Here is a 15,660-nt window from a genome sequence, read left to right as displayed (position 1 = left end):
GCCATAGTGAACCCCAATCATGACTGTCTTGCCTATTGGGTAGTACAAAGAACAAAGGCACAAATAGACGAAAAGTTAGAAAAAGAGGAGAAAACTTCTTTTTTGACCCAGATCAGGAGAAGGAGAGAGGGTGGAGGGAAAAAAGGGGACAGAGAGATATCTCCTAGGGTGAGCACACTTGCCTTGCATGAGGGAAACCTGGGTTTTATCCTTGGTACCACATGATCTCTGGAGACTATAAGTTTTCTCCCTTCCCCTTCCCCACAAAAGGAGGGAGAAAGAAAGGAAACCCCAAGGGAGCATCCTGTACTTTGAGGAAGGAACTGGAGCCCATAACGCTTACTAACATTGCCTGGTCCTACCTTGGAGCTATTAGAGTTTGCCACTGTGAGCCCATCCAAAAGGCTGTGTCTCCATTCATGGACAACAAATTGTGTCCACACACCTCTTCCCTCGGCCTGTTGTCTCCAAGTCAGCTCTTGGCTTTCCAGCCTGAGAGTTGCCACCAAGGTTCTTCTGCTGAATCCCAACATAGAGCAGCAGTTGGTCTGTGAACCTTGCACAGGCTGAGATATGTACAAAGTAGCTGGGTTGAAAAAGGGATGAGGGTGTGGAGGGATGTTGTTATTAAGGTGATGGAAACTTTGGAGTAGAAACTGGAAACCCCAAGTGTAATTGCCATGGAAGAAGCCTCTGGGCTGGCTCACTGTTAGTTTCCTACTCTTGTACCCTCTCCCAGGAGGTTCCAGGCACTCTGGTTGATAGTACATGGTGTCCCAAATAGCAGCTCAATGGAGGCCAAGGCATAGACTTATGCTGAGACTGACATAGTCCATCTCCCAACTGCCAACAGCATGTCAGGTTCAACCCTGACGTACACAGAGGCTCCTAGTAAAATCGTGGAGGCTCAAGTGCTAAGTTATACTTTATCAGAGGGATGGTAGGAGAGAAAGTCAGAAAACCGGGCTGATGGGCTATTTATTTCTCAGTAATTTTGTGCTAAATTGCTGTGACTTGAATGTCAGCAGTGTTTAGGATGTAGTAGTAAAATAAAGTCCAGATTCAGAGTGCCAAGACAAATTTCACAAAACACCCAAACACGATTGTCTTGGTTGCTAGCTAGGTGGGTAGATATGTGCACTTAAGAGCAACTGATTTGCTGCCCTCTGACTATTCAGTGTCTTTTAGGTCTTGCTACACTCTGGGGGGTTTCTAATGACACCAAAATTGCTTCCCTCAAAGCTGTGCATGTCAGGGAGGTGGGGGGTCTTTGCATCCTTTTAGCAGGTGGAGAGTCCACACCCATTACTGCCACATGGCAGGGAATGTACAGGTCTTTCTGCAACAGAGGAGCTGTTTTTGTTCATTAAAGGGCTTGGGATAAGAGTCTTTTGGGGTGAAGAGTGTGAACAATGCAATGTTTATGCAGGTCCAGAAGCTTCTGAGCAATTCTGCTATTAACAAAACACTTCTGGTGGTGGGGATCTTCACTCCATGCTGAACCCCAAGCCCCCAAAACAGGCCAGGATTTTAGAGGAGACTCCACGAGGTTATGGATTTGTAAAGGATTTCTCAAGCTTTATTGCAAGGTCAAACTGATATCTAGGTGAGAGAAACGGACTCTCTTTTGTCCGCTGTTGCATTTCAATGCTCAAATACAGGTGTTGGATGTTGGCGTTTCTGCTTGAGATGGTTTATGCCTTCAACTCTGGGGCCTCTTCTCTGCCCAGTGTCAGACTATGTAGTGGGAAACCAGAGCTGGCACTGGACCAAACATGCTTGCTTTTACCCTAGTCAACAGAAATTTCACTGTCCTCACTCTGGATTTTTTGTTCGTTTGTGTTTTTGCCATACCTGGCAATGCTCAGAGGTTACTTCTGGCTCTGCACTCAGAAATCACTCCCAGCCATGCTCAGGGGCCCATATGGGATGCTGGGGATCAAGCCCTGGTTGGCTGCATGTAAGAGAGGATTGCTCTACCTGCTTTGCCATCTCCTGGCCTCTGGATTTTCTTCCAGTTCATGAAGTGGGGATTCAGAGCACCTTCTTTGCAGTAAGGGAAAGAGAATACAGGAACTGTATGTATATATGTGTGTGTATGTATATGTGTGTGTGTTTGTATGTGTGTGTGCGTATTGGAGGGGTGGGGTGGGGCGATGTCCAAGGTGGGGTGGGGGGATGTCCAAGTAAGACCACACTGTTCTTTGTTAGGACATGGACGGAGGGTACAGATTGATTTTATTTATTCATGACCAGTTCCTGACACTGAGGACTGGGAAGGAAATGTCACATCATTGCATGCAGAACAGTGTGGAGGGCAGAGATAAACCTGCATGTCATGGAGCTCCTGGACTTGACTGGAAGGAGTTGGCTTAGAAAGACCTGGCGGCTATTCCCAGACAGGGCAGGCAGTGAGTGACAGTTGCCTAGTGCAGCAGATATTGAGGAGAAAAATGACTCCCAGGGGGCCTCCAGCGATGGAGAACATGAAGGCAAGATGATGGCAGAGCTCAGTTAGGTGAGGTCCCATGTGCCCCACCCCCCATCTGGACTGTTCCTATAGGTGAGAGCACTCCATCTTGGAGGGCTGTGTTTACAGTCCCTGTATTTTTTAACTCTTGTGAATTATGTGAAGATGCTCTGTAGTTGGAACTTAGCATGTTACTCTCTGGGCTTACAGTCAGAACTTCAGTGAAGGGGCCTCTCATGGGATTTGTTGTGTCTAACCCATTGCTTATTTATGCTGAGTTTGCTGTTCTCTTCATGAGGGGTTCCATCCTATGGGGTCCTGAGAATCACCAGAAACATCCTCTCTAGCCCAATCCAACAGATGCTTAGAGCCCAGGTCTGGTCTCCAATCTTGGAAGCAGATAGGTGCTTGAACAAAATAACCCAAGGATGTCTCGGGTTGGCTGGACCCTTAGAGGGAAATTGCATCCAGCACTAAGATGATCTCTATGAGGTTTCTAAATCTAGGTGGTGGCATAAAAAACCTGCAAGGATGGGTATTTGTGTAAACAGAAGGGATAGGAAACAGTATGTGGATCAGAAGAGAAAAGAGAGGCTGTCTCCTCAATGAGAGGACTCTGACTCTGCTTTGTTCCTTTAGGAGGCATTGTTGTCTGACAGGAAAGCCAGGTGAAGGTGAATTTCTCAGGACCCTGTAGAAGGTTCTGGTCCAACCAGAAGGTTTGTGAAACTGCACAGGCAGAAATAGTGCTGCCCAGTCTTCTTTATGCAGGCGCCAGACTGTTTTCAACTTGTCTTGGCAGGGAGTGGCACCCTGTATGCCATGGCTGGGCAGGTTCTGGAGAGAAGAAAGATAGATTTCTCCTCAGGTTTTCAAGTGGCTATGCCAGGGGGCTCCTGTAATTTTCTTTTTTTGTTTTGCTGGTAGAAGTTATGCTTTTCTGAAAACTTTCTGCCAGCATCATCCCCCCCCTCCTGCCGCTGCATCCCCCCATGCCATCTTCAAGCAGTACCATGGCATGAGTTACTGAAGACAGATACTTTTCTGCAAAATTTGCATCATTTTTGGAGTCTTGTGGATGGGTTGGTTTCAGAAGTTTCTGATTTTCTACAAATTTTTGACTCACACCATGGTTTTCGGAAGTTTTCAGGGTCAGAAGCATGACTCAAAAGGTGCCATTTCCTTTGAACTGCTCTCACAGTGTCCCTGGAGACAGCACAAGAGATGGGGCAGGGCCAGAGAGAGAAACCAGGTTCCTAGAGGACCTGGTGTTGATGTGCTTCTCCCCCCAGTGAAACCACCAGGGTTGGCTTCCCCAGAACTCATGTAAGGTATTCACCTCTATTTTAGGATAGGAGAGGTGGCACACTCACTGAGTAACTTAGACTAATGGTCCTAGTCTTTCACAACTACTGTTGATGACCAAGTATGCAAACGGTGGACATTTGGTATACTTCTGTGGTGCAGGGTCCTCTCCAGAATAGTGGGGAGCAAATGAAAGATATGGACAAGGTCATCTTCCGCCCCCAAGTTTCACAAAACTTTATGGGAGGGTGGTGAGGGGGTGCCAAATAAGCAAACTTAATTCAGAAGTCACAGAAATATTTGTAAACAGCCTTAAATAACTGCTATTAACCTGTTGCACTGGAATCTCATCATTGAGGAAAGCATTGGAAAGAACAGAGTCAGTGGTACTGGTGGACCCATGTTTCTCAGCCTTTTCTCTTCTTAGGTCCCCTTCTGACCTTATTTATTTTCTCTGCCCCTATCCTAAAGCTGGCTGCCTAATCTCCTTCTTATGATTTTTTACCTATGCCCCCCCTTGGAATATCCTAATATTCTGGTGCTCCAGGGGGGGCCTTATACTATCAGTAGAGAAATAATGGGGTGGACCATTCCAGAACCCTCCATGTTTATTTATTTATTTTCAAGTAGGTTTGCAGGAGATTTCGGAAGAGAATGGTAGATTTTGAGCTATCACAAGAGGTGTGCCCAGTATGTATTCAGTTTCTGGGTGTTGTACATGAACTGAGAGGCAGGACTAGGACATGTTTGAGTGTAGCCTCAATGGCATTCAAAGGAAATTAGAAATTGATAAAAAATTAATAACCATAATATCTAGTGACCTGTGCACTTGAAAGTGTTATGTACTGTCTGCATTTTTTTTTTTATTTCACAGGACTCCGAAATGATTCTGACTTGGGGCTGATTCTTTCTATTTAGTGGCCAGCTTTTTTGCCAGCCAATAAATTTATTCTGAATAAAGCATTTTAAGACTAAACTTGGTATAGGCAATATGTGGGTTTTATAGGCATTTTTCTTAAAAAAAATCAAAATTCCTCACCCTAACTTGAGGTTATGTGTGTGAAAAACCAAAAACTATTGAAGCCAAGAAAAGATGCAGTGCATGAACCTGGATAGAGTAGAGTATTTGAATGCCAAAATTTCAAGGAAAAAAAATACATGGGCAAACTGCTTACCATTAGGAGCTATTTTCTTGGCACATCTGATTAAAGTGTCTGAAAGCCCGATAGCTCTTTCCAGACATCAGCTGTCATGAACTTGTTCCAATTCATAACCATCTAGGATTTTCCACCACTCTGTCAATTCTCAAAGGATAGGGTTAACTGCATGCCCTCAAATGGAGTTGGAAGTGGTTTGTTAATCTCCATTAATCTGCTACTCCTGTAACCAAACGCACATGTTTATTTCTTTTTCTGGTTAAATTGTTAATGGTATTAAATTGACCATTGGAAACAAACTCATTCTGTAGCTATTTCCCTTATGGTTTGTTGAGTGTATCTTTGTGCTGCACGATCTTTCATGAGAGAACAATGGACTTGATGATTTTCAATGATTGCCCTAACTCTTTACAGATGTCATCCCGCCTACTTTCTACAGACCTTACTTCAGAATTGTTCGATTTGATGTCTCAGCGATGGAGAAGAATGCTTCCAATTTGGTGAAAGCAGAGTTCAGAGTCTTCCGTTTGCAGAATCCAAAAGCCCGAGTGCCTGAGCAGCGGATTGAACTGTATCAGGTAACTTCCTTCTGGGCTGTGTTAAAGCTCCACTAGGTCACGTTTTAGAAAAAGCCTTTCTACTGTTTTAGAATTTTCTATGTTGACAGAAAGCAGTCTGCACTTTCACAGTCAGGGTAAAGGCCCTGGTTGGTTGTTCCTTCCACAGAGCTCACTCTTGTTCTCTCAGTGGAGGCAAATATGATGAAGATCAGAGCACATTTTATTTGTCAACATGAGACATGGAGACCAAGCTCAGGTCTCATGCATGCAAGTCATTGTACGACTGAGACTCACCTCGTCATCACATCTTTTTTTTTTTTGAAAAAAACAAACAAACAAACCAAAAAACAAAAAACAAGATTTGTTTAACATCTTTGGGAAAAGCAGAATGGAAACGTCATCCGTCATCCCAGCTATGTGGGGAGCTCCATTGGTGAGAAGCATAGATCTTCTAGAGTTTCTTGATCCCCTCTCATCATTCTCCGATTCAAAGCACAGGTGGCATTATCCTATCCAGGAGATGGTGGGAAAACTAGAGAGGTGATAGTTGTGTGGATGATTTAATAGGATTTCTCAGGACATGAAATTTAAGCCAGGGATTTATGTGTGTACATGATGGCAGCTCTGGAGGAACTTCATCAAGAAATAGCCACAGTTACCCTTCTCAGAAATTCTCATTCCCCCTGGACAGATGGGGGTTTGAAAACTCTCAGGTGATACCATATCATCATTTCCCCTTCTCTTTAGGGAATCTTTCTTATTTGTTTGGGGACCACACCTGGCTGTGCACAGGGCTTATCCCTGGATTTGTGCTCAGGGATCACTCCTGGTGAGGCTCAGAGGATCATAATTGGTGCCAGGGATCAAACAGGGATCAGCCACATGAGCCACATGTAAGGCAAGTGCTTCACCTCCTGTACTATTTCTCTAGCCCTCCACTGGGAATCATTTATTCTGGATTTTATTGGTCATTTTGTTCCATGAAATATAGCCAAGGATTCTTTCTAGACTAAGAATACCAGGCTGAAAGGATTCAGCAAGTATTCTGTGAGTTCAATTTGTCTAGTCTAGATTTGTGTCTTGGCTGGTTATCTTTGCAGGAGAAATTGGTGCTCCCAGCTTCTGTGAAGGTCATGTTATATTGGCAGAATAGAGCACCAATTAAAGGCAATAAAGTGAATCTTACTGATCCATTTCTTTCTTCCTTGTGTTGTGTAAGAGTTATGTTATCCAGAAAGCTTATAGTCCAAGCATAATTTCAAATGCAACCAGTATTGTAGAGAGTAAAGGAGAGATAGCATACAAAGATAAATGAAGGAAGAGAGGAGAAAAAAATGAAAAAGCCCCTTTTATCAATAAAGGTCGCTCTGACTATTTATTTATTTATTATTAGTGAAACACCATGAGGTACAGTTGTAGACTTATGTATTTTTGTGTTTGGGTTTCAGTTATACAATGATCAAGTACCATTCCTCTACCAGTGCCCATTCTCCACCATCAATGAACCCAGTAGCCCTCCCACTCCCTCCATCCCCCCACCCCACCTCTATGGAAGGGCATTCACTTTTGCTCTCTCTTTCCTTTAGGGTGTTGTGGTTTGCAATAGAGGTATTGGGTGACCATCGTGTTTGGTCTATAGTCTACTTTCAGTGTGCGTCTCGCATCCCGAGTGAGTCCTCCAAACACCCTTTGCTTGGCCTTCCCTTTTATATCTGAGCTGCATTTTCTCCCATCATGTGCTGCCGGCTTCCAAACCATGGAGCAGACCTACTGGTAGGCTTCCAAACCATGGAGCAGACCTACTGGTACTTATCTCAACTATTCTTAGGTGTTCGTCTCCCATTCTGTTACTTCATATTTCCCAGATGAGTGCAGTCTTTCTATGTCTGTCACTCTCTTTCTGACTCATTTCTCTCATACTTTCCATGTAGAACCACTTGTTTGCAAATTTCATGACTTCATCCTTTCTAACTGCTACATAGTATTCCATTGTGTAGATGTACCAAAGTTTCTTTAACAGTCATCTGATCTTGGACACTTGGGTTTTTTCCCCAGATTTTGGCTATTGTAAACAGTGCAGCAATGAACATACAAGTGCAGATGTCATTTCGACTATAATAAGGTTTTGTGGAGGTAATGGTGTAGACGGGGTTCACCCATTATGAAGTATTGGGAGAAGAATTGCACATTCTCCCACGTGAGGGCACAAAACCTGGGTCTGATGGGGGAGTGGACATGTAAATGATGTCTGAATGATATGGGGTATAGACAGACTTACCACAAATAGTGGCCTACCCAGGGTTCTCCTAAAGCAACATATGGAGAGCCCTGCATAATGCTCCAAAACTCCCTTCAAAAGGAAAGGGAGTTGAAAAATTGGTGGATAGCTGCAATCTTGGTTGGGCAAGCACACAAATCCAGGGAGTGAACCTGAATCAAGAAATTCCTTTGAGAAGAGTATAGATTGGAGAGATATATCTGATTCTGATAGATAGGCACAGGTTTTTATGTGAAGAATTTAGATTATGTCAGGATGATCTTTTGAGCATTACCTAGTAGATACTAACTTTTGGGGGTTTACCAACTTCATCTGTGTTTTGGAGGCAGTGTTGGCATAGAGTTCAACCCAAGGTGTGGTGTATGATGTGGGGGGTCAGGTTTTCTTAATCCTTTAGTTAACCTAGTGTAACTGAAAATGAGGACGAAGAGTTAGGCATTCACTATGTTAATCCCACTTTTTACACTGGATATGAAAATCTGTGTGTGTCTTGAATCTCTCCAAGAGGAAGAACTCTCTGCATCACCTGCCAATTTTGCCTAGGGTCATTTTTCAGATGAATTTATTCGCCCAAACTGAAAGTAAAGGTCATTTTTCAAATGAATTTATTTGCCCAAACTGAAAGTAAAATCATGCAGAAAATAAGGTTTTGTGGAGGCAATGGTGTAAACGGGGTTCACCCATTATGAAGTATTGGGAGAAGAATCGCACATTCTCCCACGTGAGGGCACACGTGTTGGTGTCTGCCAGCCTGGTAGAGCTCAGTCTGCGCCTGGACCCCTGCTCTTCGCAAGAAGATAACTGAATGGAAATAAAGTCAACTCTTGACTTCAAAGAAACTTTAGGTTTCCTGACCCTGGCCTTGGGAGAAGCAGTGAGCAGTTCACTCTGGTGAGAGAGAGCATCAACTTTAGTTGATGTCCCTGTGGCTTTGACCAAAGAACTCTCTCTTTGTCCCAGACACCTTCAGAACTTTGGTGAATGATAGCTTTAAAAAAAGGCAGCTGTGCTTTCTCTGACTTTCATTTTAATGCCAAGTTGAATTTGGATTTAGAATAACCAGTGTGTCAAATGTACTGAAATTTCATTTTAAATGCAGTTTAGTGGCTGAATCTTAAGGTCATTTACAGCTATTTACTTTTGTCCTCAGGCTGTGTAATAAATATGGTATAATTTTCAAATTTTAGGTCCAACGGGTGAAATGATATCTATGTAACAAAAATAGGCAAAGATTTCAGAGGGGGAGTGGTGCACCGGGGGCTACCTTAACGGGATCCTGTGTCTTTACAGGGCCAGGGCCATCTTTTGAAAGACATGCTAAATGAAATCAAAATTTCTGTCATTTCAGGGACTGCAGCACTGATGGGGTTAAAGAAAATTGCGCCGTTTCCCCCAATTTCCAACCCATGCACATGCGGCATGCAAAGGCACTCCACACACAAACACACAGAGTTCAGCTTTCATTTCTCCTATTGCCCAAGGGTGTGTAAAATGAAAAGAGGTCAGCCAAAAACTCGGACTGTCTGTTCAATTAGACTTGCAAAAAATGCTGCTGAAAAGAAGAAGTTAAACTGTGCTGCTCTTGTGCAGAATTTTAGAGTATACAATCCCCTAAAAACTGATCCCAAAGCTGGCGCCACCTTGGAGACACACACACCGGGTATAGTAACCCACTTGAAAAAAGTGCCAGGTGATCCACTTTGAAAGTCTATTTTCCTCCTAATTCTCATTAAAGAATAAGGATTCCTCTTTCTAACTGCTAACTCCAGAGAACTATAGAATGTCTTTGTGGCTTTATAGTTTATATTTCAGAATCCCTGGCTCTTGAGGCCCCACACAACTTGTACTATATCCTAGATTTGTTTTCTGCTTTTTCTGTGCTCTCATTGATGGAATAAAAGCTTATTGCTCTCAAAAAAAAGGAAAGAAAGAAAGAAAAAAAGAAAGAGGAAGGAAAGAAAGGAAGGAAGGAAGGAAGGAAGCGAGGAGTTATAATCCACACAGTGTTTGTACCAACTATTAATATCTCAGGTTTTCTTCAACCAACAGAGGTGCATGCTGGCCTCATAAAGAAACTGGATCATTATAATTTGTAATAGGTTCTGATGTTAACCCTGTATCTCTTAACCTTGTGAGAAGATGGAATCCCCAAAGAATATGACCTGTGGTTCTTCCCCACTCCTCCTTTCAAAAAGCTGTGTGTCATCCTGCAGTAACTCACAATTTATGTTCATTTTGTGTAATGACCCAGCACCAATATTGATGGTCATTGCCAGCACAGAGGGCTTACTGTGGCCTTGGTGCTATATAAGTGTTGGATTGAGGCTTTTAATCCCAGTAAAAGCCCTCTGAGGTAATATTAACTTTGATTATCTGACTATTGAGGAAACAGAGACCCAGGGATTTCCCAGATCATGGAGCTGTAAGAGGCCTAACCAGAACTTGAGCACAGGAAAGGTGGCTCTGGAGGTGAAGCTCTGGTTCACATGTACCTCCTGTGGTCTGTGAGAAGGTGCATCGTTCTTGGGTCCCTCTGAGGTGGTCCATCTGTCCTGTGTCCCTTTGAGGAGGTTAATTTGTCCTGTGTTCCCATGAGGAGGTTCATCTGTCATATGTCCCTGTGGGGAGACATATCTTTCTGGTGTCCCTGTAGAGGTACAACTCTCCTCTGTCTCTGTGAGGAGGTACATGTCTGAGGTATTTATGCATCAGTAAAATGTGAGTAAAAGCATCTTCCCTTTTAAAAACTGATTTATTGGAAGACAGGGGTACATCCGGTGGTGCTTAGGATACCATGTGGTGCAGGGGATTGATCCCAGAGCTCTTGCATGCAAATCATGTACTTTACCCCTGGAACAATCTCCCTCCACTCTCTCCTAAAGTATATTCTTTTTGGAAAGTAATTTAAAAACAGAGAGTGCATGGGCAATATTGTCCTACCCAATGCTTATTAATTATTATAATTTTGATAGTGTTGAAGGCATTGAACTTGAAGTTTTATAACAGTGTCTCAAATTTATGAACCTTTCAAAATTTCTTAACATTAAAACCTTCCACTAGACCCTGTTTTACGGGGGCTGGGTACTCAGTGACTATCCCAGGATTCAGCTCAGGGCTTCTTTGGAGATTATTTTCCACCATCTTGGTGCGTGTTATTGATCTTCTTTGGTGGCTAATGAGCATCTCAGGGAGGAAAGAACTTGGCAGTCATAGCAGCCTTCCATTCCATGTTTTTGACCTACTGGCTTCTAAAACTCTCTCCTCAGATCTGTTCCCTCAACCCACTGTGGATTTTTTTCTGCTACCCAGAAGGATCTATATTTTCATTCCTGTTAACCTTCTTGGAATATCAATGCTCAGAGAAATAATACTGCAACCCCCCCCCCCCCCCACACACACACACAATTGCTCAGAGTTTCTCTGCTCCTGCCTAATCTCTATCTCCATTGTACTTTCTCCTCGCTACTCTTCTTGGCTGCTCAATTTGATCTTCAACTCTACTTTTCTCTCCTGTGTGATAGGCTCCACTTCTAGAGATAAACATTTACTACAGTTCCTGGTGCAGAAAAGATGTCCAAGGATGCCTCTGAATAAGTTTAAAGAAAATTCCTGAGTAAGAATTCAGTCCAAAGAACATTGTGAAAATTGGTGTGCAAGGCTGTGAGGGAACTCTTTGGAGAATTATCCATCTTTCATTAGTGGAGAGTTGGAAATTCCTCTACAGTTATTCCAGTATTATCTCCCTAAGTATGAAGAAAGAAACATATCCATTTTTGTTATTTATTCAGCTCTCATGTTGGTCAAGTGAATAATAACTGTGTTGTAAAAAATAAGATAATAAATTTCAAAGTACCTATACTCTTGAGACACTTTGTTTGTAAAGACAAACTCAGCTCATAACTTGTATTTTCTTTAGATTTGTTACTTTATAGTCACTCTCTAAATTCCAGTGCTCAGCTGAATGTGAGAAAAGACTTAAATTGCTGTAGAAGCTATGTGATCAAAATATTAAGCCAAATCAAAATATGTGATCTTGAAGGTAAAGAAAGGTGCAGAGTGTCTCAATATGTATGTGCTGGTGTCACACAGAGTGAAATTGGAAGAACGTTAAAGCAGAAAATCAGAGAGTCCCCCAAATGCTCGTTGTCTTGAGGAAATTTAGTCCCCTCTCATAACAGCAAACAATTGGGTTATTCTCAAAAATCCAAAAGCATGAGGCTATGTGGTTTGGTCCCAAGACTGACTTGAATTCAGTTCTTTACCTAGTTTTCCTCTCAATTCTTTCATTGACCGTCATGTTGCTTCCTAGCATGCACACACAGACTTTGGTCTACTTGAACCTCCTGCTGTGTGATTTCTATAGGATGGGCTTCTCAAGGCTCCAGAGAGGTGGCTTGAGAGACTTTCTGTTTACACAAAGGCCCCCTTCATTCCCTAGATCTGCAGAAATTATTTACCTGTTTATGCGCATGGTCTGATATCACAAAAGCCCATTTGTAGAGGAAGAATAAAGGAAAGAAAATAATAGAGAAATTATAAGATTTTTTTCACAATTTGTGTGTGTGTGTGTGTGTGTGTGTGTGTGTGTGTGTTATATCTTAAGGACATATCCCATGCCATTTCCATTAAGGTCATTAAAGATCTGTGTTTGCCTTGTTTTCTCATTATTGCCCATGAATCTGTGTCATACAGGATCCTATCAGTGTGCTGTGAAGGCAAAGCTGTCAAAATGGTGCATAATGTTGCCCCCTGAGCTCCATGGAGCAATTCTTTCTGCTATGTCATTATTCCCAGGAGTTGATTCTGCAGACTCCTGCACTCTGGCCAAGCCCTTGGTACTGCGAGTGATTCAGGACTTCTTAGAAGGTGTGGTTACAAGGGAGCCTTGGTGATGGCAGCATGTGGTGGTAGAAGGAGCCAGACAAGTATGGCGCAGACTGACCCAGTGTTGTTACCAGAGTCTGTGTTCAATGGGAGCAAAGAGCTCTGCCTTCTGCTTAGAGCAATCACAGCCACTTACCTAGTTCTGAGTCTCAAAAAGGTCCGATGCTCTGTTACTCAGTTCACTTTGTTCATTTTTCACTTCACATTCTTCTTTACTCACAATAAAATATAAGCAATGAGACAAAATATAGCATAAAACTGCTTACACAGGTGATTCTATCCTTTTTGACCTAGTTATGTAGATATAATGTAGCTATGTAATAATATATAATCTATATCTATAGCATCTCTACTTATCCCATTGGTATATAGTATAGAAAGATATCATCAATATGTAGACCTGTATCTTAATGGACATCTGCATCTATCTGTGCATTCATGAAATTCCAAAATCAGCCTTCTGTCACTATAAATGACTGTTTTGGGAATCCTTTGACACTTGATCTTGTTAATAAACTGTCTTTCCAATAAATTATTAATCAATAATAATTAATCAATGAGGAATAGTCTAAACTGCAGTGGGGAAAAATAAGAAAGAGTTGAAATGTTCTTTGCTTTAAGGACTTCATAGGCACATGAGAATAGTGAATGTAACATATGAGTACTCATCTGCTGTTGTAAGATGAACTGTGTCCTCTCAGAAAGGATGCATTGATGTATTAATCCCCAGGATTTCACAATACTACCTAACTTAAAGGAATTTAACTTCATTTGCAATTAATGTCACTGCAGATGAAATTACTTACATTAAAATGAGACTGCACTGGGTCCAGCTAGGCTCTTAACCCTGTAGGACTAAACATACTTAGTGAAAGGTGGCCTTGTGGATAAGGGGACATGGAGCAGAAACTGTGTGAAGCATTGTGAGACTAAAGTGCAATGGCTGCAAACTGAAGATAGCTACATAGCACTCAGTGCTCAAGGAGGCCTAAGAGCAGAGGAATGTCCTGGCCATCATCTTGATTTCTGACTTCTAATCTCCAGAATTATACAATGGGCATTTCTGTTGGATTAAGAATCCCAGTTTGGATTAGTGCTGGTGGAGAATGGGCACTGGTGAGGGATGGGTATTGGATCATTGTATAACTGAAACCCAAGCATAAAAATTTGTAAGTCTACAACTGTACCTCATGGTGTTTCATTAATAAAAATTAAAAAAAAAAGAATCCCAGTTTGCTTTATTAAGGCAGCTCTAGGGGTCTAAGACACCTCTCAAGCAAACATTTTGTAAATCAAGTTCACCACACTTAGGATAAAAGGGCCCAGAGGAGTAAAAGGATAAGGAGATAATGAAAAAGTGAAGATACTTTTTTTCTGTCCTCTACCTAATCTAATGCATCTGTATTACCAGGCCTGTGTTCTTTTAGTGCTCAGGATCCCTTGCCAGTTCTGTGGGGAATGGATGGGGGAGGTTGATTATTGCTTTCTCTCTCTCTCCTTTCTCCAGGAAATTTTCCTTGACCTCAGGGGAATGGGGCAGATGCCTGGTCCTGGGACCTCACTGTGTCCTGTGAATGCACTGTTGTAATTTTTGCTGAGAACTCTGTATTCCCTTACAATTGCATAAACTTTGGTAAGATCAGGAGCTATCTTTTTGTATCTTTATTCCATGACATTCCAGAAAGGAGTTAGGGTAAAAAGATATAAGTAGGTGGAATGTCTTTCTCATAGCCAGCTCTTGATATTTGTAGAGCTCAACTGGAGGAAGTAAGCTAAAAATAATTCCAATGCATGAGTAAATGAGGGTTTGGGTCAGATGGGATGCTCAGTAGTTATTGAGTAGATGAATAGAAAGATAGATGTACCTTACTCAACACTTTAATCATGTAGGTGTATTAGTATGTCACAAACCCTTCCACAGTTAGTGAAAGTCTTCCAGAGTAAGAGAGTTGATGTGATTTACTGGAGAATTAGTCACTTCTCTTCTAGTGAGCCAAGAGTGTCTTCATGAGTGTGGTCTCTCTGTAGACTACCTGTTGATAATACCAAGATTTCAGCCTAGGAAGTCAAATTTTTCTAAAATGGAATCACAGGACCAGAAGGGGAAAACAGGAGGTGAAGGATTTGCCTTGCATGTTGCTGTAGCAGTTGTGACCTGGTTCCCATTCCCGACGATGCTATGGTTACCTGAAGGCAGTGCCATAAATAGCCCATGAGCACTATTGAGAGTGACTCAGACTTCTCCTCCACAACGGAACTGAAATAGAATTTTTAATAAATGTTCCTTAACCTATTTGTTAATGCAGGGCTGAGGGAGATTTATTTTATTTTTATTATGGTTTTGGTAATATGGTTATGATAGTGTTTAAGTTTGAATATTGATTTACAAAGTTATTATACTCCCACAAAAAATGCCCATGGTCCTCCACCACTGTTATTGTGTCATCTCTCTTTCAATCTCCATTCTCCTCACCCTTCACCCCACTGTTGATTAACAGTTATGCTTGGTGCAAATAGTCACCTCACTTTAACACCACCTATATGCTCAGGATCATTCACCAATCACCTGCATCGTTTCAGTTCTCCTCACCAAACACACCCCCCAAGTCTGGTAGCTTCAGGTCTGCAATTCAGTGCAATTCAGTGCTAAGGGTTTATTACTAATTGATATTGTCTACACCTTTGATTTATTTCTCTCTATACGACAGATGAGTGAGATAATCTGATTTGTTCTTCTCCCTCTGACTTATTTTGCTTAACATGATACTCTCCAATTCTATCCAAGTTGGTTGTTGGCTGTTTGAATGAATATGTTTCTTCCATCTTAGGAAGTTGCCACTGGTCAAATCCCATTGGGAGGATGTAGCTTTCAAATATATACAGGATTCAATGCACTGTATGCTTCATGCATGGGTGGAGAGAAAGGTGGAAGAAAAGGACAGTTTTAGATTTTTAGAGTGACAGCAGTCATTTCATTGAAAAGTTAGATGGAAGAATAGCAAGTTC

General features: G+C 42.0%; 1 protein-coding gene across 2 annotated transcripts in view; it reads left to right on the top strand.

The window, feature by feature from the left end:
- Positions 1-15,660, top strand: part of TGFB2 (transforming growth factor beta 2) — a 77,857-nt gene that overhangs the window by 42,137 nt on the left and 20,060 nt on the right. For both annotated transcript variants that reach the window (XM_056110735.1, XM_056110734.1), the window contains one exon: positions 5,347-5,510. In XM_056110735.1, the coding sequence (XP_055966710.1) occupies positions 5,347-5,510 (164 nt within the window). The remainder of the gene's footprint in view (positions 1-5,346; positions 5,511-15,660) is intronic.

Source organism: Sorex fumeus, unplaced genomic scaffold, assembly GCF_029834395.1.
Source record: "Sorex fumeus unplaced genomic scaffold, SorFum_2.1 ptg000010l, whole genome shotgun sequence".
NCBI lineage: Eukaryota > Metazoa > Chordata > Mammalia > Eulipotyphla > Soricidae > Sorex > Sorex fumeus.
The sequence above is the reverse complement of the archived record's forward strand: the minus strand, read 5'-3'. Positions and strand labels throughout refer to the sequence as shown.